This window comes from Falco peregrinus, chromosome 5, assembly GCF_023634155.1.
Source record: "Falco peregrinus isolate bFalPer1 chromosome 5, bFalPer1.pri, whole genome shotgun sequence".
Taxonomy (NCBI): domain Eukaryota; kingdom Metazoa; phylum Chordata; class Aves; order Falconiformes; family Falconidae; genus Falco; species Falco peregrinus.
This window is the reverse complement of record NC_073725.1, coordinates 90,989,869-91,014,200: the sequence shown is the minus strand read 5'-3', so window position 1 is coordinate 91,014,200 and position 24,332 is coordinate 90,989,869. Positions and strand designations below refer to the sequence as shown.

The window sequence follows — 24,332 nt, the reverse complement described above, 5'->3', positions numbered from 1 at the left end:
AAAATTAATTTATTACCATTCAAATCAGAAAAATGCCTTCTCCACACCCCTCGCTTCTTCCCGGGCTTAAGTTAATTCCTGATCTCGCTATGTCATCCCAGAGTGGCGCAGGGGGATGGGGAACAGGGGGTTAAGGTCAGATCATCACATGCTGTTTTTGCCACTCCCTCCTGCTCACACCCTGCCCCTGCTCCAGCGTGGGGTCCCTGCATGAGAGACGGCTCTCTGTTAACTTCTGTTCCCACGGGCTGCAGTTCACACACTGCTCCAGCATGGCTTCCCCGTGGGGTCACAAGTCCTGCCAGCAAACCTGCTCCAGCGTGGGCTCCTCTCTCCATGGGGCCACAGGTCCTGCCAGAAGCCTGCTCCAGTGTGGGCTTCCCACAGGTCACAGCCTCCTTTGGGCATCCCCCTGCTCCAGCATGGGGTCCTGCACGGGCTGCAGGTGGGTATCTGCTCCATAGTTCTGCACTGACCTGGCTGTCTGCAGAGCTGTTGCTCTCACATAGTCTCACTTCTCTCTCCCACTGGCATGGATTTTTTTTTTCCCCCATCTACTATCACAGAGGCATTTTCACTAATGGGCTCAGCCTTGGCCAGCAGCATGTCTGTCTTGCAGGCAGCTGGCACTGGCTCCATCAGACACAGGGGAAGCTTCTGGCATCTTCTCACAGAAGCTGCTCCTGTAGCCCCACCACTACCAAAACCTTGCCATGCAAACCCACTACAGCACCCAAGAAACATCAGTGATTTCAGAAACTGCTGGAATTGGGTTATTTTAAAAGAAAAAAAACACACACCCCTACCCAGCCTTATTTTTGAAATGACACTTCCTCCATTCATCTCTTTTTCACTCCTTGTACCAGTATCTACAATTCAGAATTACTATTTTTTTCCTGCTGTTTTCTACTGGTGTTTGAATTTGAAAAGTTAGGAGGGGTTCACAAAACTTACACGGCCTGAAGCTGGTGTTTGCCTGTTGAAGGCTGGTTCACATTTAACTCAGAGGTACTACAAAAATAAAGGGACAGAACACCTGTCAAGAGAGTTATGATTACACTTACACTTCCCAACATATGAGTGCCAGTGTCTATGCAACAGACTCTAAACTCATCTGTGAATATAGCAGTGCCCTGAATGATCAAACCCCACTTTATTTCAGGTACAGAAGATCCCTCACTGGACTCTAAGAATTATTTTCCCACTAACTAAAATGTGAAACTTCTCCTTAAAATTACTAGCCTCTGACTAACATGCTCCAGCACAGAAGCTTTTCTGTGTAATGGACTAGTGTCGACTGTCACAAGTATCTCGGAGATCATCAGAGATGTTCATACGGAAGACACTCAGTAAACTGTTAAGATGCTTGGCTGAAGTATGGGATTTGGGAGCATTTAAAAAAGCCCTGTCAGATTTCCACACATTTTGTCAGGCTCACTGCTTGGGAATCAGGGAACCACAGTTGTGACCATCTAATTTTTTTAAGAGCTTTAAGGCATTTTAAAGTAATAGCTGCAAAATACATGGCTACTACAGCACATATAAGAACCAGACGATGAAAAAGACATTTATCTGCACGCAGTAAGTGCTCTAGTGAGTAAAGAAACGCTGACCAAACTGATGCTAAGAGATCTTCACATTATACTGTGAAGAGAGTTTAATACCTCTCTTCAAGGTCAAGATGGACTTTTTTTATAGCTATGTCATGCAAAATTTCATCTGATCTTTATTTGTCATCCAAATAATTTTTTTATGCTACTGAACATGCTGCTTTCAATAGTGGAGTAACAGCTAAAAGCAGTATCTATTTGCAATATACTCCAAGTTGTCTATCTAGATGATGTGTGAGGGAGATAGCTTGCTCCTGAGGAAGCATGAGCTGCTCTCAGTGTGCACATCACCCTGTGCTTCCAGCCCCAAAGGTCTCCCGGTGGAAGACGACAGCTTTGCAGGGGCGTTTTGGTGCTTTCATGGCTGGGTGGGCACCACACACTGGCTTTGCTGCCTGGCCACCCTTCCGGAAGGCCTCTTCAACCCTCCTAGACCTCAAAGGTTTAGCACATTTGTTCTATGTTAAAATAAGTCACAGGAACATACTGAAGTCAAACGATTAAAACTACAGCAAAAACCAAATAAATGGAAGCACTGGTGTCTAGCATTTTAGCTGACAGACTTCTGACAGAAGCGTGGGAGACCTAAATGCCCTTTCTGAGGATGCCAGACTTCGGAAGAAACCCAAACCCTTGGACTGGCCACACTCCAAATGTATGAGCTCATGATTTCACTGCACACAAACAGGTTCCTAAAGGGACAGGCAAGATGAAAATACTCAGCAGGAACTTTATTTCAGTCTCAATAGCACTGAAAGTCCCTGCTTGTATCAGTAAACAACCACCACCTTCCAACCGATGAGATAAGCAACAGGCTATTTCAGCGTCCGCTCCTTCTGCACAAGAAACACAATGACAGCCAAGGCACCGCCAGAATCTTCCTTCCTCAATGACTCAGCCCCAGCGGAGCAGCACGGAGCTCAGGCGCCGGCAGCTCTGGTACTGGCATGTGCTGATGGCAGGCGGGCAGGGCAGCACAGCCCACCCAGCCTCGCCGAGGTGCTGCTCGGCAGCACCAGGGTGGGAGAACTGGAGTGACTACACCAGTCTGCCCCTGCCCCCAAGCCAGTTACCAAACCGCAGCTACACGGATTGATAGGCAAGATCTGGAAGCAGGGAGAGGGAGGGAGGAGATTGAGGAGGTCATGGAAAACCTGCAAGGCAAGCCACGGCTGATAAACAGAAACTGCATGAACACACAATGAAAAAAGATCAGAATCCACAAAAAAGTAGAACATCTAAGAAAGAGGAAATGGACAGAGATTGGGCAAGAAAAGGTCACGGCATGGGCTTTGTTGCAGCTTCCAGGTACAATACAAACACTGCGTACTGCCTACAAGTAAAGGCTTCTCCAAAACACTTTTTTTAAGCTCTAACTGAAGTCAGCACTTGTTTTTGAAAGCTTCCCAGAAACAGAGCAGAGTTAGGAGGTGTATATAGCTTTTAAAGCCAGTTATGATTAATTTGAATTCCCAGCCTCCCAGCTTCAAACCACAGCCTCCATTCCCATCTTTTCATTTTTTCTGAAGAGAGCTGAGGAATGAGAGGGGTTCCTAGTCAAGGAGCAGGTGCCAGCCCTCCCTGCCAAGGAAGCGGCATCCTCTTTGCCCTCAGACACATCACATAACCTTCCAGTTCTGAGGGTGATGTTGGCTTTAATCTTCATGATGTTTTAAAATACAGAAGCTACAAAACAAGAATCTAGATTTGACCAGTGAGGTATTAATCTCACTCTGACTGACACATGAGCTCCTTGTGGATCATGCAGTTACCTGCTCACCTCTGAAAGCCTGCAGAGACAAGGGCACTCAGTGTGCTTTACAGAATCATAGAACAGTCGGGGTTGGAAGGGACCTCTGGAGATCACCTGGTCCAACCCCCCTGGCAAAAGCAGATTCACCTAGAGCAGTAACTGGTCCTCTTTAAAGATCATTCTTTTAATTATTTTGCATCAAGATTCCAAATGGCAGGTCTAAATTACTATCTTTAAGCATTTATAAGCCAAATACAGATTGTCCAAGAAGCTTTTCACTCCAGGCTGCCTTGGTTAGTGGTTAGGCTCTGGGGTCACCTGGGGGGAGTGCTCAGTAAAGGTTAACGGCACACAACAGACAACTTCATACTGCACCAGTAGGAGAACCTACGCGAGCCTTGCTGAATGGTTTCAGGGAATAACTAGCCAGTTTAGCTGACAACATACGTCAGTCCCCCATGGTCTTCTATTGTATTTGCAGGCCGCTCCTTCAGCTGCACTATGCTTGCATTCCCCCATGAATGGCTGCTGCTGTACAGATGAAACAACAACCTACACAGCAACAGGGCCCCTTCTCTGCTGGGGGAGTGGAAGATCAAACACTGTATCACTTCATGATAAGGAGGCACTAGGATCCAAAGTTGCTGTGCTGGGCATCGGTTTCAGCCAAATTGCTCATTGTTGCAAAGCGGGATTAGAAAGCGCTTGTTGGTCTGGCTTTGTCTAGCCAAGCTTTGCAAAGCACACAGAAAGCTTGCTGTCTCTACAAGATCCTAGGCAGGCTAAGCCTTTTCAAACGTTTTTCCAATGATCTGGCACCAGCACGTCCAAAGAGCTGTAGGTTTGCTCAGTTCAACATGGAGTTGCCCAACGCAGCCAGTGGCCCACAGTACTTCAGAAAGCCTGTCGCCACAACCCAGCAGCTATGCTGAGCCTCGCAGGTTGTGCTTCACAGACTGGCCGAAGTCATGAAGGCCATAAGCAACCTCATTACAAAAGCCTACCGTCCTCCATCAGAATAAGGACTTAGGCCCCTTGCATTTGTTATTTAAATTTTAAAAAGCAGTTTGAAGAATCCCATTGATTCAGACTGCAGTGTCCTGAACGGCTGCAGAAGGGTAGCTAGTAACTCCTCCCTCTGGAGCCTGGGGACAAGACCTTGCTCCCAGCATGTGACAGGGAGGATGCAAGATATTCTGCAGGGGCACCCTGCTGACAGCTCTCTCCCACCCAGCAAGAGGAAGGTAAGTGTTCCCTCAGCACCTCTCCAAAGGTTGCTTTCCTTGGTGGGGAGGTGGGGGTAGCCTCAGGTGGCAGGAGGAGCTGGCCACCATACCATACTGTCGGGCTGCTGAAGCTACCATCACCTCTCCCGTATGACCTGATCAGGGACTAGCAGTGCTGCAGCAACTCCTCTGGCCTTCCATTCCTTTCAGCAAGGGGAAAGCCAATAGAAACATGGATTACCCACTTCCAGAACCATGCAATCTCTGTGACAAGAGCACTGCCAGTATCTGACACTTCATTTTGTTGAAACTTGCCACTGTGGGGCTGAGTGGAGACAGGAAGGGGATATCCTAGTTTTGGTTCCCATGCAAGATCATGTCTTTTTAGAGAACCTTAAGAAAGCTGGGTATTCCTTTCTCTGGTAGATGTGGATCCGAGTGTTGGAGGAGGCAGGATCAGGATACTGTCCACATGTAGCTCCCTCTCTCTTGCCTCGACCCAAAACTTTGCAGTTTTGCAGGGCAAAGCACATGTCTAGATAATAGTAACTGCATCAGTGTACTCCAGGTCTTTTAGGACACCCTTCTAAAACCTCTTTGGCTTGACTTTTTATCTTGAAAACACTATGAAATAACCCCTTTTCCTCCCTATTTCCTTCTTGTACAGAAAAGGAGATAAGCAGCAAGATAACAATACTTAAAAAGATCGAGCTGGAAGGGCCAAAACCTGAGAAGACCACAGAACTTCCCATCTGAATCAGGCTGCTGGGAACAGCCTGCCCAGTAGTACTATCCAGGACTCTGGTGCCCCTGCGACTCACAGTAATTAATTCTGAAACAAAGTACAAAATTACATACCTGTACCGCTCCTCCTGCAGAGTCTGCATTATTAATGAGTAATCCCTCTGATAGCGAACCTTAAGGTCCTCAAATGATTCTTCCAGTCTTGCCTGTGTCTCTCGAATTTCTTGAATCTCATGCAGTACAGCATCAAACCCTGAGCTCTGCATATCCAGAGTGTTTGTTTTGGAGCTAGAAGCTCCCACAGGGCCCCCTGTTGTGCTGTTGGCTCCCACTGAGCCTGAAGTGGCACTGGAACAATCCTCTTCACTGCCATATTTTGGACTTGACTGAAAGTTCTGAATAACACCTAGAGCCTTGCCTCCTGTGCCATCTTCCTGGCCTTCTTCCAAGGAGTCTTTCAGATTAGCAATGTTGTCTGCACTCCCAAACTTGTTCCTTATGAGGGAGGCAATCTCCCGGGGTTTGGAAACCACAGCTCCCGCTGCTGAATGCGTAGCCTGGGAAAAACTGGAAAGTCCACCTTTTACACTGTCTACTACTCCCTCACTGAAGCCAGTGACTTTTGCTCCAACATCTTTCAAACCCTGATGCATATCCCTGAAGACATCCTTTGGCTGCCGAGGGATCCCATTCTGTTCAATCTCTCGCAGCTTTCGATGGTAATGTTCTAGTTTCTTCTGCAGCTGCAAGATGGTCTGGGCTGACTTTTGGTTTTTCTTCTCAAACACTTGCTTAATGCGGGCGCTCTGCTGCTTGTCGGCGTTGTTGGCCAGTTTCAGGTACTCTGCCACATTGTCGTCACGGGCTGTTTGTTCAATTTTGATCTGCTCAGTCAACTTCAGTATCTTCTGCTGTAGATGTGTGATAGCCACTTTTGTACGCTGAGGATCTGGAGTCCCATCAACAGAGTCTGCATTGATGCTGCCATCAGTGCTCGAGGCCACTGCACTGGAGGTCTGGGCTAAGCTGCTGACTTCCAATCGCTCGATCTAGGCAAGGAGAGAGAGAAATATAAACGCTAAACACCAGCTTTGCCAAGATAAAACCCTTTCCTTCTTTGGGCCAATCAACTCAACGAGCGGATGTTGTTCTGCAAAAACGTGCCTCTTCTCAGCTGGCCAAGTTCTCACTGAACTTCATGTGCGTTACAGACATCTAGTAAAAGCTGAGAAAAAAACAAAACCCCTCATACTTAAGTCAACTTAATGGCTTCAAACAACCAAAACTCAAACACAAAGCAAGACAGGGCACCCGAGTTTGGCAGGGTGAGTTCTCTGAAGCTTTGCTGTGATGCCAGTAGCTCTGCCAGCTAGCACGTAGACAGAGACAGAGAAGGTAACCAAGAAAGCCACACAGACTGAGTGCACAGCAAACCCAAGCTGTTCCCACCGCTTCACCTGTTGGTATGGAAGCAAGCGATAACAGAAGCCACCGGAGAACAAGGGAGCTGCCAAGGTCAGTGCTCGGAGCAGAGAGCAGCAGAGAGCGGCCGAGGGTGGCCCTGCCCACGCAATAAACCCCGCAGCAGTCAGCACCCTCCGAACGACAAATCCCGCTCCCAGGCAAACCCCCCAAAAGTTAAAACCAGCGCGGTGCAAACGACTGCTCTAAGCGACTGAACCGAGCCCCTCGGTGGGAAGCGGGCCGGGCCGGGCGGCTCGGCGGGCAGGGCCGGGCGGCTCGGCGGGCAGGGCCGGGCCAGGCCGGCAGGGCAGGGCAGGGCCGGGCCGGGCCGTCCTGCCGCCCCGCGCCGCGCTGCTCCGGCGGGCCAGCTGCGCCTTCACACCCCGGCTCGGCACGGGCCGTGCCGCCGCTGGCCCTCACGGCCAAAGGGCGCCGAGGGGGCCGGGGCCGCCGCGCCGCGCCCCCCGTCCGCAGTACCTTGGTGCGGCGGAGCAACAGCGCCCGCTCCCAGTGCATGGCTCCCGCCGGGCGCCCGCATGGCTGCGCCGCCGCCGCTCCCCACCTGCGCTCGGCCCCGCCCTGCCGGCAGCGCCCGCCCCGGGGCGGAGCGGCCCCGAGCTCCGGCCCCACGCAGCGCCCCGTGGCGGGGGAGGCCTCTCGCAGCCCGGGCGCTGCCCCGCTGCCGCCCCCTGGGCTGACCCCGAGCTCCGCCGCGGCCGGCGGCGTGCCGGGGCGTGCCGCGGGCTGCCGGGGCGCGGCTGCCGGCGTGGGGCGGGCGCTCCTGCCTTCCCGGCCCTGCCCTGAACGTCGAGGGGCCGCGGCCGCCCCGCTCCTTCGCGCGCCCCGGGCTCCCGGAGGCCGAACCTGGCACCACCCCCACGCCACAAACCCGTTCTCGTTGTTTTTCAGGCCGCGCGAGGCCCAGCACGCGCCCCGGGTTCTGCGGCCGCAGGCAGCAGCACAGGCCCCGCCGGCCGCCCTCACGGCCCCCTGGGCCCACGCCTCGGCTCGGGCGCAGCGCAGCACCCTGTGTGGTTTTATGTGAACAGCTAGCGGCCCACTCACTCTCCATATTTGTCTTGTGAAGATACACAAAACAACAACAAAAAGCCCTTACAGTAAACTGTATCCCTCTCTCTACTTCCAGCACTGTCCCTAATGCCGCGCCACCGTGCCTGCAGCAGGCAGGCAGTGCGCTACAGCACCAGCCAGCTCCAAACAGGGTCCACAGGGCTGCTCCCAGCAGCTGCACACTGACCTGCTCTGTTTGCTACCACACCGACCAGAAAACTGCCCAGGTATCTGGAAAACTCAACTGATTTATTTTCTAGAGGAGCACTGTTGCTGGAAGCCACAGAACACCAGTGAACACAGAACTCAGCCTGCAGTGACTGCACAAATACCAAATACTCGCTTAAGTGGGTTTAGTTGTGGAAAGCCTGGATGTCTGGATAGATTAATGGAAAATTAGTGGTGAGAATTCATATTCATCAGTGGGACCAGCAGTATGCACAACATCAGTACTGTACCGAGATACATGCTGTCTCTGAGATCTAGGGACACGTGTACTTTGAAGTGGCACACATTCAGTAAGATACCTCTTAGCAGAATTCGTAATTTCATTAACTTTTTCCTAGGACTGTCAGTATGGTTTATAAGGAAACAAAGATCCTGCGTGCATAGGGCACGCCTGATCTGTAGAGTGTCAACCAGCTCCCCAGATGTAACTGCTTAGTTCCTCGACCACGGATCCTTTATGTGCAATAGCGCACAGCTTGATTTACTACTGTGCCAACTCACCGTAATCCATAAAGCAGCACAGCGTAGGCTTTTCTATTCAGCACACTGATAAAATCTCATTAGTCCTCTTAATTGTCTTACAAAACAAGCCAGCTTCTCAAAAAGAACCCTATCAATCCATTTCTAACAATCTCTATCTACTCCAGAGGAAGGAAATTTTAGTATTAATGGCCGATGAAGAAAAGAAAGATCCCCAAGCTGACACATTTTTTTCAGCAAGTAATTTGAAATAACTCTAAATAAATACTTTTGTACTGGGCAGTGGTAAAGGGGAGCGAGAGTGGGGCTGACACCGCCTCCCACAACCAAACAACTGTGGATCATGCTAAGCTGCCAGCCCTTCCACAGCCCGGAGTTGCTCTGGGCTGAAATTTGCACATTTCAGTGTTGGGAGAACTAATGGGACTTCAACATTACTTTGCAATAAAGAATTTCTATTGGCTTAATTTACTCCTAGTTGGGTATAAATTAGTGTATCTGTGTGTGTATATAATTACTATAAACTACATTAATAGTACATTCTTTCTCTCAGAGATGAGTTTTGTGAGAGAAAAATTTTGTAAAACTTTGTCTTCACTGCCTCCGTCCCCCCACTTTAAGTCAATTGACTTCAGCATCTCTCCTCAGGTTATCTTCCCATACCTGTGACAGAAAATAAACTGGAACAGCTATACTAGAATAACCCACGTTGGGTAATTACTTCATAATCACCAGTTGTGTGGATATTATTCTGCAATAACAAGAACTTTTTTTTTTTTACAATTAAAAAGCAAACAGCTGTGCAAAGTGCTATTCTGGAACAGAACTGAGGTAATTTAAGTACTTTTTCTGCATTGGCATGGCTTTAGAAAGGGAAGACTCAGCACAAACTGGGTCCTTGGGAAATGCTGGTTGACATATTATTGATTTAAGATGACTGGCAATCTGTCCTGAAGAGATGTTGGTAAATTAAATACCGTAATTTTTATATAAAAACAGGGATTACAATTAAATTAGTCAATCTCCCTTGCCATACAATTTTCCAGTATATTGGCTCAGTCTAGGTAAGAGTGGACCTGTGTGACCTCCTACCAGGAGGTGCACTGAAAACTGCTTTGGCCTTATGCCATGAACCGAACAAGATCTTGTGAGGACCTTATGCTTTCTCCCCCCTCAAGATCTTATCAAATTCCTAGCACTTTCAACACACTCAGGCTTTCCCTCTTGTAAAAGTTTTTCTATGTATCTATACTCAACACACAGCCCCCAAAAGAACCTGTAATTTTGCCTTTTGGCATTGCTGAAGAACCACAGTTCCTTTAAAGGTGTTTCACCCTTCTTTTACAGTGACTTCAGTAAATGCCCATACCACAGTCATTCACCAGGAAGACAGATCGGTTTTTCTAAACAAGCAGGGCAGCTGGCTTAAGCAAACAGCAGAATTCAGAGCAAGCCTGCTGTAAGAAGATTGCTCAGCTCTTGCTTCCTCCTCCTTTATCTGGAGCTTTAAAAATGTGACTGAAAAGCGTCATGTTACTTGGAATAAAAATATATAGGGCAAGGTGAGACAGGGGAGCTGAGAATGACAACTGCAGAAAGCAGCCCTGGAAGGGAGCTCACAGTCCCTAAGACACCCGGATTAATCAGCTTCCTGGTGACTGAGCACCCCACGCAGCAGGGAAAACTAATCACAAAAAAATTCAGAAGTTGCTTTGTTGCCTTCTCCCCGCTGTGCTGAAGGCAGCAGAGTGACACAAGCAGAAAACTCTAGGAGACTCACAGAAAGCCCTCAGTGCCAGGCTTCCTATTCACTCCGTTAGCGTCAGCGCCCACATGGCGGCTGCGGCGCCGGGCAGGTACGTGGTCCCCTGCCCCAGGCGCCTGCCGGAGCACAGACCTGCAGTCTTCAACATTTCCAAGACAGTTAGTTCATTAGTAAATGAGATCTCTAATTAACATCTTATGGGTGAATAAAAATTAGAGGGGAGGGGAAAAAAAAGAGCATCTTTTGTGTCCGACCAGGTCTGCAGAGCTGCATCACCCGCAGGCGAGCACCCTGCTCTGTGGCACCCCGCGGGGCTGGGACCACTGGCCCAGTGCCCTGTGGAGCCCCTCCTGCCCACTGGCACACCCTGGTGACACCGGGGTACGTGGATTGCCCTCTCCGATCCCAGGCGAGAAGCAAGGGCCTGACTGCTTGCTCCTTGTATTCCCAGAGCACAGCCTTTATTTATTGGAACTATTAACTCAGCGGTTTCAGCTGGATATAGAATTATTCATTTCCTGCTGCCGTCTGCTGAGCGGTGGCTCTGAAATCCAAACTGACAAATTATTTTAAGGTATCTTCGTATGAAATTTTTAGGGGGGGAACCCACTGCAAATTGATGCAAACAAAAAACCAGTGAAAAATAAAAGTGCTTGAGAAAGTTTTTTTGCAGAAAAATTCTAAAAAAAACCACCAACCCCCCACAAAACAGTGGGTTTTGAAAATGGATAGTACTACTATAAAGATAGGATCGGAATTATTTTGGAAAATATTCTACTTGTTCGGTTGCTTATGGTCTGCTGCTGCTGGAGATACCAAATGCCAGGGAAAAGGAGGGTTTTTTACTTGCTACTTCGCTACAAGCGATAGCTGGGTGAATGGTCCTTGGTAAATTCTCATGTTCCCAATGGACTTACATTCCTGTGTATCTGTCAACATGGAATAATGTATATTACTTTTCCCTCTAAAAGCAAAAAGATGACAAACTGCACTAAGTAGAAGATTTAGGGAAAGTATGTCCTTGACATACAAGTCCCTTCAGATTCAACAAATCTTGTGAGCAGGAAGATACCCATAGAAAAGGGGGCTTGAGATTACTTAAAATGCATGATTCTCAAATTTAGCTTCAATTTTCATGTTTCCATCGTAAAATGTTCTTGGCGATATTTACTATTTGAGGAGCCAAAGGAGGTTTAAAAAGAATACCTTTTACTGCTTTCATGCAGGGGTGACAAATACCAGCATACAAACCTGTTCAACAAACCATGTGTCCCATGAAGGAGATTCAATCTTCTGGATGCTGCTGCAGATTCCACTGAATTACAACCCCAAATTCACATTTGTTGCACAAGTCCTGTACTTCAAGAAGAGCTGTCTTTTGAAGAGGTATGAAACCAAGAGCCTGACAGCCCATAGCTGTACAAAAATCACAGCTCTTCATACAGGGAGAGGGCTGTTAACTTCAGTGTCCTGTAATTGCACTGCAAATTCTTATTTGACCCTGCATTTTTCCTCATTTCTCTCTACTTTGGTATGTGTACAGTGCAAAAAGTGTACTAAGGCCGTTAGGCCTCAGTATCATCATAAATCTGCATTAAATAATCTAAATGCATGTTTGTACAAAGCCACGCACAGAATCCCTGTGAAGTGCAATGAAGAGATATTTAAACATCATGAACTGCTATGAATACATGTGAATAATACATTTCAATGTATACAATTAAATGCAGTCGACAGCTAGAAGTCACCTCCCTGCACGACACCTGCAGCACATGACTCTCTGAACATCTGAGTCAAGGTGACATCAATCATACTGTCCCTGAGCAAGCAGCATGTCATGTCCCTGCTGGGTCCGGTAATGACACAACGTACTGCAAAATTCATTGTTGGTCCCAAAGTAAACAGAAAAAGTAATACAACTGACTCTGCCTGGTCCACCTGGGTGATGCAATAAGCTGTTTATGACCTACAGCTGAGAGAGCTTCTTAAAGGATGTTACAGAATCAGGGGCAGGGTAAGGTCAGAAAGGGGCCTCTGAAGGTCATCTGGTCCGATGACACACACACACACACACCCCAGCTCAGTAGGACCACCCAGAGCCAGCTGCCCAGGACCGTGTCCAGGTGGTTTTTGAGTAGCTGGAAGGACAGAGGTTCCACATCCACATACTACATTTGTGGGTGTGTCTGTAACAGAAACTTGGACCTCTAACCCTTCTCATCTGTCTGCTGCCACCCCGCCACACAGCTGATGCTACCAGCTATTTGGTTCACTATTTATTTCGAATTGCAGGTTTATATCATTGCAAATCCTGTGTAGTAGCATATGTAGGGCAGGAGATTTCTGTTCATTCACCTCAATTAAATACAGACAGAAGATCCAAATGCTGCTGCACTGAACCATCCCTAGAAACACAACTGTCCACTCACGTGTGGATTCAAGAATCCACCTTCCCTCAGCAAGCGCCCAGTGTGCATACATGCTCCTGAGCTACACAACATCTGCCTTGGCTTTACTGCCAAGAATTTACAAAAGAAAAAACCAAAGCACAGGTCTAGTAATTCCTCACGACACACTGTGCAGTTATCCTGCAATCTTTTATTGGCCAACTGAATCTTCAAAAACTACAGCAGCTTTTGCCTTTTAACAGGCTTCCATCTACGTACCCACAGCATCTGCTGGCCATCCCTGCCAGCAACTGCTTTGAGCCATCCCTATTATACTCCTCAATCCAAATCAAAACCAAAACTGGCTAAGGAAAGCATGCAAACAGATGGACAGCTCAAGGAAGTCTTGCTGTGTGTTTTTTATAGTACAGGTCATCGGTTAGATTATAACTGGGGTTTCTAAAAGAGATAAACAGCATTTGCCTGTGGGCAATTAACCCTCATAATGGCGGGAAGATCATTATGGTTATAGAAGAAAAACACTGAGAGAAAAGAAACATAAAAATAACCCTGATAAAATTACAAGAAAAAATTCCAATACAATCCCTTTGCCTGCCTAAGGTAACAGCTAGAGCAGGGAACCACCACTGGTAGCACCAAGAGGAAATGGCTTTATACCTTACTCACAGTAGTTAAACTATCTCGAGCGATGATTATACTACAGTATGTGTGCATTCTGCCAACCCAGAGCCACGCATGTGGTTCCCAGCACTCCCGCATGGCCAGCATGTCCTCACTCTGCAGAAAGGGAAGAGATGGCAGGTACCTAACATGGGGCAGAAGGGATAGTTGGCAACCACAACAGAGCAATGTTTTACAATATGCTCAAGACTTGTACATGATTTAGCATTCCCTTCCTTTGGTGGGGTGCTGAGTTCAGCAGTTCCCCGCCTGACATTATGTTGCCACAGCAGGCAGAGAGAATAGCAACTCCCCACAGGGTCAAGGTGCAAGCTTACTTGGGGACCAACCCAGCAATAAGGAACTTAGAGACATTTTTACTCTTTAATACATTCCCAAACCTTGTTAACCATAAGGCTCCAACGCACTGTGTGCTGGTGGGACTGCAGCAATACTGCAGAAGGGAAAAGTGACCTGGGACTGCTTAAGTTGGCGCAACTGCCAAAAGAAACATCAAGCTATGGCCTGAGGTATGCATACAAACCCTCACCCACAACTCAACATCTGGTCAAGCCAGCTGCAGCACGACTCTCCCATGGCCTCGTCACCTAGCAATACAAAACGGCAATGTGACTTCATCATATGCTGCTTCTAGTGTCAGAAACATAGTTTAGCTATAAAGCAACCAACTGTATTTTTGTCATATCTGTCAGTGGCAGAAATCCCCAAAGGACACCCAGTACTTCAACTTCAGCAGTTGCTGAGGTGGGGATGGGGAAATGGTGGAAGATGCTGCTGCCACATGTCATTGTACTTGCTCTATAAGAACGAATTGCATGCAGCATCTGTCACCGCCAACTTAACCTGTTCCACAGGGGAACTTCAGGAAAGTTGCTTGTTAGCCCACTACAATCACTGGTCACCAGCGTTCCCCACAGCACGGCAGAGCTTGGCAGGCTCTACACATTACCCCTGTTTGAACCTACCTGCCTGGGGCACTGCGCATCTTGGGAAGCAGATGCTATTGCTTACTAACTGGTTACGTGGCAGCTGAAGCGACAAAGCTGACTACACCTTTCCCACCTGTGGTCCATGCACATGCATCCCTGACTGCCCATCAGCCAAGAGCACTGGCTCAGGCAAAGAACGTTACACAAGCTGTTTTCTCAAACAGGATGGAGACACGCAGGGCCAGGCACCAGCTCTGCCCACAAGCATTTATTTACACCCTAGAGACAGAAGGGGACTGACACAACAGAGTGTAGCATCTCCCTGAAGATGATGTCTACAGCCCCTTTAATTCTTTTTAAAAATCCAATTGCCACCAAAAACCTTACCTTCTTAACCTCAAACTTCTGAAATCTTGAGACAAGATATTTTTGAATGCAGAAGAGTAAGGCTTGGTCCAATTCAGCAGTGGTTTTGCAAAGCTACGGACTAGTCAAGAAGAAAAGTAGCAGTGCTGGCTGAATACATGGCAGTTAACACCAGCATTATGGGTGAGGCAAGTCCAAGGGAATGATTGCAACAATCTGAGTGGGAAAAACAGGAAGGAACTGAATTATACACAAGGGCTTGCAGAAACTTGATTTTTGAAGTGAAAAAGGATGATACAGCAAAAGGTGCAGCCAAAGTAACATTCATGGATGTTTGTTTTAGCAGCTGCAGATTTTTAATCAAGGGGCGACTGCCAATCAGGCCAGAAGTTAAAATAATAAGCATAGGAAATGAGGTAAAGCTGAACAAAAACAAAGTGTAGGAACTGGGAGGACAGAGTGGATTTGGAAACAAGTTTATACAAGCTTTTATGAGAAAGTGACTATGTAAAATGCCAGGGGGGGGTTGTGGTTCTTTTTTTGTTGTTGTTGTTTTGGGAAATTTTTTAACTCATTCTGTTTTCCCCAGTATGTCTGAATCATAATTCATTACCTTAGAGATAAAACTGTTGTTAACACTTCCCAAAGAGTAATTTGTTGGGGGAATTTATGCTTCAATATGCTAGCTGATAAATACAGATTATTTATTGCATCTTACATATTCATTTGTAAAGATCAGTTTGATTTTCAGACTGCAAGTTAAATTTGACTTGCAAAGCAACGGCACAAACTGGGTCGAGTCTGGGAGAACAAATGTCTCTGGGTGATCACTCCGCACAGAACAGCCACATGCAAGAGCAAGGTTTTCCCCCCCTTTTCCAGGAGATGTGTCTCTGTTGAAGTTTAGCATGCAAGTCATCTCCAAGTATTTAGTTTAAAGGGCCCCCTGTACATGAGCACAGCAACTGCACTTCTACACTTACTTCACTTTTTTAAATTTATTTTTAGTTGTAGTATTTTCTGAAGGTACAACACAAAAGTGTAACTGTAACCAAAATTCATCCTGGAAACGGTTGATCCAATCAACAGCTTATACAAAAAGGTAAGTATTTCAGAACAGCAGGATTCACGTTTCCTGTGAACATACTTCTTTGCCATTCCTGTATACCATTTCTTGACAAATTATTCCCTTACTTAAAGCCTTTCTAATATAGTACACATAGTATATCTGCTAATACTAACTTGCCAGAAAGCTATGCAATAGAGCTGGCTTCAGAGATCCCTTTCCTGCTAAAACATAGCTTGCTGTTTAGCTCCAAGTGCTGCAGGGTGCTCCTACATTAACACCACCTAAATCCATGGGATTGCTCCAAGTGGCAAACTTAGCTTGTCAAGGACAAGGAGAAGCAATGTAGGCAAGGGCAGTCACCACACCACAAGAACACACACACACTCCCCAGAGCTGCAGACACATGGCATGTGTGCTTTCTGAAATGTGGAAGAAGGAAACACTATGCAATGAGACATCAAAGAGAAAGGTGCGTTCAACGGATGATGAATACCCAGCAGGGTAAGGCAACAGGGCACTTGTCTAGAAGTCCACAGGAAATACTGAATTAACCAAATACTGAAATCACTGTGTTGCTTTCAGTATTCTTGTGAAAACCGAGAAGCCTCATCCAGAACTCCACCTAGAGACAAATCTTACTGCAGCAGCATCTCCACAACAGAAGGTGAAGGACTTCTCTGGCTATCCTGACAGCACAATGCCCATATCTGATCTAGGAGGGCACCGAACATGGTATCCCACTTCTCTCTCCAGCTCTCAAGAGGCGATATATTAGCCTGCTGTTACACATGCCAAGATGCAAAGTGTACAGATCTATCAACCTGGAATGTGGAATACAAACAAACCTGTCCTTTCTTACTGCTCTCAACCTCAGTGGTGTGTGCCACTTCAACTCTGCACCTCCAACAGAGCTGTTCCCAAGAGCCACCCGTGTGTCACTTTTATTATGAAGACTGACGAATGCAGCAAGAAAAAGTACATGTCCCAGTACATAAGAGCCAAACCTTCCCAAAGGGAAATGAGTCTATTAAATAAACATGATTAGACATACACACTTCAAACACAACACAGTTAACACTATGCAATTTTTCAACCACGTCTTCTGCAGATGATAACAAATCCTAGGCAAACATTCATCTATGGCAAAGGCAATGGAACAAAAGTCGCCTGGGTCCCGTATTTCTTTTTTTTCTCCAAACACTGGAGCCACATCGCACTGGAGAGCTAACTGCAACAGCTCAAAGTATTTTCTATTTTGCACCAGAGATCAAAGTGTCAAACCCCTCACTGTCTCTCTTCAATATTTAATAAATGTTGGGGGGAAACACAGCTTACTGTTAACTCAGACTTGTGAAAGGGCAATGCCTAGCTACACAGCTAACTGAAACCTAAGAAAAGTACTTACTCATTTCTGAAGGTCACCGACTGTACAGAAAGCCGTATGCTCTTAATCTTTTTTTACCTGGAGGAAAAATACGATTCTGCAGTTTGTTTACTACTACTGAAAATACATCTTGCACAGCTAAAACAGCAAAACAAGAGGTCTCTTTAAAAAGCTGCTGATCCAAACACCTCTCTCTGACACTGGGCTGCATTTACTAGTCCATTCTTATTATGTACCATACAAGCCAACCCCCAAAACAATAAAACCAGAAAACTCGCAAAAAGGAGCACACCATGTTTGATCTTTTTTATAGATTGCAACACTCACTCAGACAGGAGCCTTTTTCATACTTCACAGCTTCTGAAGTGAAGGAAAGCTATATAAAAAAATCAACCACAGAAATGCAGTAGCAGTGCCTGGAGGAAAACGTAGCGTTTCCAAGGCTGATGCCACGAAACGAGGTCAGGTTCTAACGGAGATTTAAGTAAAACAGCCAAATAAGGCAACTAACGCTGCTGCAGTGATGCTCCACGATCTTCTCACCTTCACGGGCTCGCAGAAATCCCTTTCACAGCACACACAGGTACAGCAGCACCACATAAACATCACCGCGCGGCCACCTGCAGCCCCGGCCCCGGCGCTGGCTCCTGCCGGGGCAACCTCCGGCGCGGCCGAGCGGCGCCATGCGCGGGCCGGACCGGGGCGGCGGGCTGGGCGCGGGGCGCGGGCGGGGCGAGCAGCGCGCCTCTGCCGGAGCAGGCATCGCTGCGTGCAGAGCTCCCGCGCTGCTGATGCAAACCCACGGTTCGGCTCAGCTCGCAGGCAGGCTATGCACCCCTCCTTCAGCCGGGAGTATCTGCTTCGGACGCAGAAAAGGGCCAGGACTGCGAGATTTAAAGCTACAGGGCTTTCCGTTCTGTGTTCAACGCATGGCACTATTTTTAAAACCACACCTTTGGGCCAAGAAAACGTTGTACAGGGTAAGAGACACCCAAATCAGGAGCAAATCAATAGATCCAAGGCGACCTACACGTTCCTCAGCATACACAGAACTACGGACTTGGTAGCAAGAATCAAGCGGAATTAAAAATGGCGATTCAAAGATGTGCAGCAGGGCATAAATCCACCTACAGACTATATGTTCTATTCATAGCACCACTGAAACACCACTATTTAATAATTACTAAATAAAATTTCCAGAAGATTAATGTGATCTCCTGAAGTCTGAAACTAATTACAAAGTTATTGTCACAGAAGGGCTCAATCACAAAACAGAGCCAGCAACAGCGTTTCAAACCACAGCTGTCGCTGGTGCAAGATGAAACCTCGCCACCTCTTAACCACTACCCTCAACCTCCTTGTCAAGGATAAGGTATTTTACTATTCTGCTTAGAAGATGTAAAGCAAAGTCTCATCATCAACCTGTTTGTGACAGCTCTGACCCACAGCACCTTACACCATCAAGCCCTGCTCCCTTCAGACTCATTTTTAAAAAGCCACCCTGATCTCACGGCTGCTTCTCCCCTTGCTCTTCTCCCTCTCACTGGTATTTCCTGTTTGTGTGTATATATACATATATATATACACACACACACACACACATATATATATGTCCTGTATGTATATATTATTACTCACCTAGGACAGAGACAGAAGATCACAAGGCCAAGCCATATATAATCTAAGTTCGAGATCTCCACAACCATTAATTCAGAGTATGGAAGGTGCTCCCAAGGCTCAAATACCAGGAACCACCAGAAAGAAAGCAGGCTTGTAGAAGTGTCCTACTGTGTGAGCCATGGAGCATGTTTGCAGCCAGCACAGATACAAGGACATGACTTTCCATTTTTTTCTTTTTGTCTGTCCCTTTGAGCCAGATGGCTCTTAGAGGCTCTGACAGACATCACAATGGCTGGGTTTGGTAGGTTTGGAGTTTTTTAAAAATCATTCTCTTAAGCTGCAGTAATGCACAGGTAATGTGATGAAATTCTGCACTGAAATGTTAATTCATATAATACAAATTTCAGCAATGTAACAGAGGAGAAAACTCTTGACTCAAAACATGGCCAACATGGAAGAAGGTATTACTGAGAGCACAATTCAGTTTTCATGGGGGGGGGGGGTGGTGGTGTTGGAGAAAGAAGAGGAATTAAAACCTGAAAAATGTGTTCTGTAGGAATCACAGAGGAAAAACAGCTAAAAACCCCATTGTCCAAAATCATACTAGTATGTCAGATGGCATTCCTGGAAAAGCATTATGAAGAGAAAGCAAGTATATTGTAAGGGGCATTTAGAACAGGCATTGAGAATGAAAATACTTCATAGAACAAGAGCAGTAAGGTCTGATTCATACAGAGGACAAGCCATGTTGGTGTAGAGATATTAAAAGATACATCTACAAAAGCATTTTTGTGCATATTCCTGTGATATTAGTGAACAGGACATGGAGGGCAAAGGATGAAGGAAAAGGAAGGCGGCTCTCAAAACAGTACATGGTGCAATTCTGCAACTGGGCTGCAAGCAGTCACCAAACTGTGATATGTCACATCAGTGGCTGGTACACATCTGGGTTCTGAAGCGGTGGAGAGTTTACTGTTATCTTGCCTAGCACAAACATGCAGCAACAAGTATAGCACTGCTGTATCAGTAGTGCCTACTCCTCATCACAGTCTGTACAGTATTGCTGCAACCTAAGTTGCCTCAAAGCCATTCCTTGTTCAGCCGGTCTGCGCGTTGGGGAAAAGAGAACCCAGGAAGCACTACTGCAACAAATGAAGCAGAAACATGCACAGAACATGAATGAAAATGAAAACTACACAACTTACCATATTACTATATATTCAAAACTGCAATGTAGTGCTATGAAAATGACTGCAAAACACAGAAATTACAAGAAATCTAATTCAGCTGACATTTACCATTTCTCTATGGCTATACTCAGGGTTAAACACTGAAAGGGTCTATAAAAATTGATTATCTTACAGGAATATTAGACATTGAGATTCTTTGATCATGAGAGCACTGCTCTAACAAATGGCACACAGAATTCAATCTAGCAAGGCTGTTGTAAAGAAGGCTTTTAAAAAGACATGTTGATATTACTCACTGACCTATACCAAATGAGGATCCCACCTCATATCTGCAAAATCTATGAAATTAGCCAGTAGTCCAGGGCATAGGGAAGTTTTACAACATGCTGCATTCATTGCACAAGGCTGCATCTCACTGCACATCTGCCAGGTAACTTCTGACTTCTGGAGCTGTGCTCCAGACCAACTAGAAGCAAGAACTGGGCCAAAAGGCACCTACCCTGTTGCAAGAGTCTGGTGAGAAATCTGATAAAAAAACCCAAGACCCAAGAAACAACTGTCCAGGCTGAATATAGAAACTGGACCTTTTATCTATTGATGATAGCAAATTCCATCTAGCAGAGGTGAAAGGGAAGAGAGGTGAAATTTCTTGTGCAGAAAGAACATCATTAGCTTTATTTAGGAAGTAGTTTATGTTGGGTACAACCCAGCTTGAGTCACAGGAATTCTACTATTGTTCAGATAGGTCATTTCACCACAACAGAGCAACAAACCTGCAAAAATACATGAAAATATGCTCATTAGTCTACTCAACATAATCACAGAGCCTTCACAAGCTTTACAGAGCAATAAAACCAAAACCAACCTACCAGGCTGAATACCACCTCCATTAAGAGAAATCCGTCTCACTCCACATTGAAGAGGAATGCATGTTTTCTTCAGTAAATTTTGTTACACTCCCAAAGCGCAGCAACAGTGCACTAATGTGCTGTGCTGTTAAAAGTAGATTTCTATGCCCACAAAGAAACAGAAGCTTCATAAAAAGAGCACCGACAGCTACTCTTCCATGCAAACAAAACTCAAACAACTCTAGCAAGTTCTAACCCAGCAGCGAGCCTGTGCAAGTCTCACTGCTGCAATGATTCCCATGGCACTGACGCCCTTGTCTCAGTTCTCCAAAGCTGGCGCAGCAGGAGACAACAACTCGCACAGCAGAAGCCAGGCAATAGGATCAAGCCTCAGTAACATGGGGGGACACAGACGTTCCCAGGTGTCCAAGCAGAGAACAGAAAAAGCCTCATCCATCGGGACAGCATCGAGAACGGCAGGGAGGAGGTGGGGGCACTGAGCACCCACACTCGCGCGCAGCGGGTCACTGGGCTGGTTCCCCCGCACCTTCCAGGGCCTCCACCAGCAAGCCCCCAGCTGCACCAGCAGCAAGGGAGGTGCAGCGACTGGCAGTTTGCTTGCATTCTACAGCATCTCCTTCCTGAAGTTGCTTAGTAAAACTGAAGAGAGGAGGGATGGGGGGGGGGAAGGCAAATGAGCTTGGATGCAGCTTAAAAACTTACGCAGCTTAGATGCTCACATGACCCCTCCCTATAGTAAGATGAGAACTCTTTCCAAGAACCCTTAAAACCAAAGAGTCTGGGAGAAAAAAAAAAGTCAGGGGGTAGATCCATATACTTGGGGAAATCTGAATACTGCCAAATATTAAGTAATGCAAAACAAGAAGCAAGAGTCAGAAACTGGTGGAAAAATCAAGAAATGCACTGTGATCATTCCTTCACTGTGCTGTTCCCTAAAGCGGCGTCCAGGCTGTGGAGAAAAGGTGACCTCCTCACCCTCGCCCTCTCCCTCTTTTGGAGTATTTCACATGTGAAATGCCCCTTAGGAACAGCCAAGGTGCACATCCAACCGACTGAGGAGCTGAGGAGGAGCCAGCGTTAGCAAGCTCCTGACAGCGACTGATCAGCGTACTGCACCAGTGAAAACAGGGAAATCGAGGACAGAAAAGTAACAGTTACAGGAAGACAAAACCCTGAAACTGAAACACCAGAGGAGTCTAAAAAGGCAGACTATAATTACCAGAAGAAAACTGGGCCAGCACCATCGCATCACGACTTGGCTCCAAGGCCTCAATAGGCACAAGGAGCAAGAGGGCTTGGACCGATGCCAGGGACTGGGGGGGGTGGGTGGGGGGGGGTGGGGGGGGGTGTCATGAAGGGCTGCCCCTGCCACCCCAGACCCCACCGCAGGGCTGCATGAGGTATTTACCGGCTCGTTGCTGGAACTGAGCAGCTCAGCACTGGTACCCCACGTGTGCCCTCGGAGTATTTCAAGTGATCCAATGCCCAGAGTGCAGTGGGCACATCTAAGAGAAACATCAGATTCACAGTTTGCTAGTTTATGTGAAACGTATGATGTAACGTTGTTCTGCCAAGCTTGGGACATTGCTGTTTCTAAAGCTTTATGGTTCAGACTTTTAAAACTCCATTCCTCACTCTTGAGACCACCGCACATAAAGACACTGGAATACCAGCTATAACCGAGACACAGCAAGGGAAGTGGGAAGAGCAAGCACGTGCTCAAACCCTGCGTGCCAGTGCTAAAACCACATCCTTAGCAGAGCTTATCCTGGCACAGGCTTCTCCTGCAGCAGAAACTGGATCACCCCACCTAATACAAAACTACATAAAATCGGAAGGGAACATTTTGAGAAATAAAATGCTGAGCCTTGAATTCAGCAAATGCAAACCAGAAGTTTCAGTCACCTGTGGCAAAGTAAATGTATAGTGGTTTTTTACTTTTTTTTTTTAAATCCTGTACTGAAACCAGTTATTAATTAAGATCTTGGGTTTGGAATACCTGTTCAGACACAGGCTTTGTACTTGTACAGGTCCTGCTTCTTAGTGATTCAGGAAGGATCACTAAGAGGCCAACCTAGCGCTTGCACAGAGCTCTTCAACAAAAGGAGAGTAAACTGGAGTATCAGCCCCTTTTACTCTCTAGGTACAAGCAAGGCTCACAAAATCAAGATGTGCTTTGAAATTTCTGAATTAGGTTCTCCAAGGGAAGGATGACAGGTTAAGAAGGAGACCCAGAAAGCCAAGCAAGAGGTATGAGCCAAATTACAAGGCAGTGAAGTGCAAGCACTTGGTATCAGCACATCAAATTACAAATATTAGACATCTAGAGTCATCACATAACCAACATAATAAGACTGGGGGAGAAATAAGACTCAGCCTTCTCTCACGCCCAAATTATTTCATCTGTTCTTCTGCATCAAATACAGACAAAACCAACCACAAATGTCAGAACAGGCTACAAGATTCTCACAGGTGATGGGCACTTTCAGCTCTGTATGCAGACACAAATGCAGGGCAAAAACCCTCAAGCAAAACTACACGTGTAAGACAGGTCTCAGGTAAAAATGAGGTTAGACCAAGAAAAATTCATCCACTTCCAGGTGTGCAAGGGCTCCTGCAACACAACTTCGGTCTTCTCACACATCTGGAAATTCTTCACACTTTCAAGTGTATTTATGAAAAGGGGAAAACTTAGTTACATCAGGAAAAAAGTTTCTACCTCTGACTGTACTCAAAGGGGGCACCTGAGCAGGTGTACAGCTCACAAATCCTGAATGTTAATTATAAAAAGCCAGCTGATGAACCTGCTTCTGTCACTGTCTCACTCCCAACAGTTTCAAGACTAAAACTTCAAATATAGAATCTCTTCTAAATGTAAGCCTTTATCAGCCATTTACATACAGATGATACAGCCTCAGCCCTCCCCTCCAAGGGAAGGGGTATTACACAGCTGCACAGATGTAACAGAGCCGATGTAACTGCAGGCAAAAAGGTGGACACCGGAGGAAGCACAGTCCAGGGGAAACGCTACACATGACTGCCCCATGCGCAGTGAGCTCCCGACAATTCCCTAGTCATCACCAGCAGGCAGGGCCAGAAGGAGATGAGCAAGGGGATGTGAGTATGTACGTATATATGCATAATAATGAAGGAAGGGAAGCATGCACACTAAGTGCAGACAGGAGAAGGAAAGGGAAAAGCAAAGGAACAATTGCTTATTAAAACTTTAAGACAGAAGGACTTGCCTGGCAGCCAGCACATTTTAAACAAGTATTACCTCCAGCAGCTTATGCATAGATGTGTATGTTATCTTTTCATTTTCTTAACTCTTGTTACTCACAGGAGTGATAGCTTTTGAAGTTAAATCAATTTCATCATCGTGTGCCTTTTGTGCCTGACTAAATCTGTGGTTGCACATTACAAACACTTTCTCATACCCAAGCTAAACATAGTACCAGTATTTATCAGAACACAT

General features: G+C 46.5%; 1 protein-coding gene across 10 annotated transcripts in view; it reads right to left on the bottom strand.

Moving 5' to 3' along the window:
- The window catches only part of TMCC1 (transmembrane and coiled-coil domain family 1), a 134,389-nt gene that overhangs the window by 23,490 nt on the left and 86,567 nt on the right, over positions 1-24,332 (bottom strand). For 8 of the 10 annotated variants that reach the window (XM_055804097.1, XM_055804101.1, XM_027790582.2 and 5 more), the window contains one exon: positions 5,448-6,382. In XM_055804097.1, the coding sequence (XP_055660072.1) occupies positions 5,448-6,382 (935 nt within the window). Of the gene's footprint in view, positions 1-5,447; positions 6,383-7,274; positions 7,890-17,721; positions 17,805-24,332 lie in introns of those variants that run through there. The other 2 variants (XM_055804102.1, XM_055804103.1) reach the window with 2 other exon arrangements.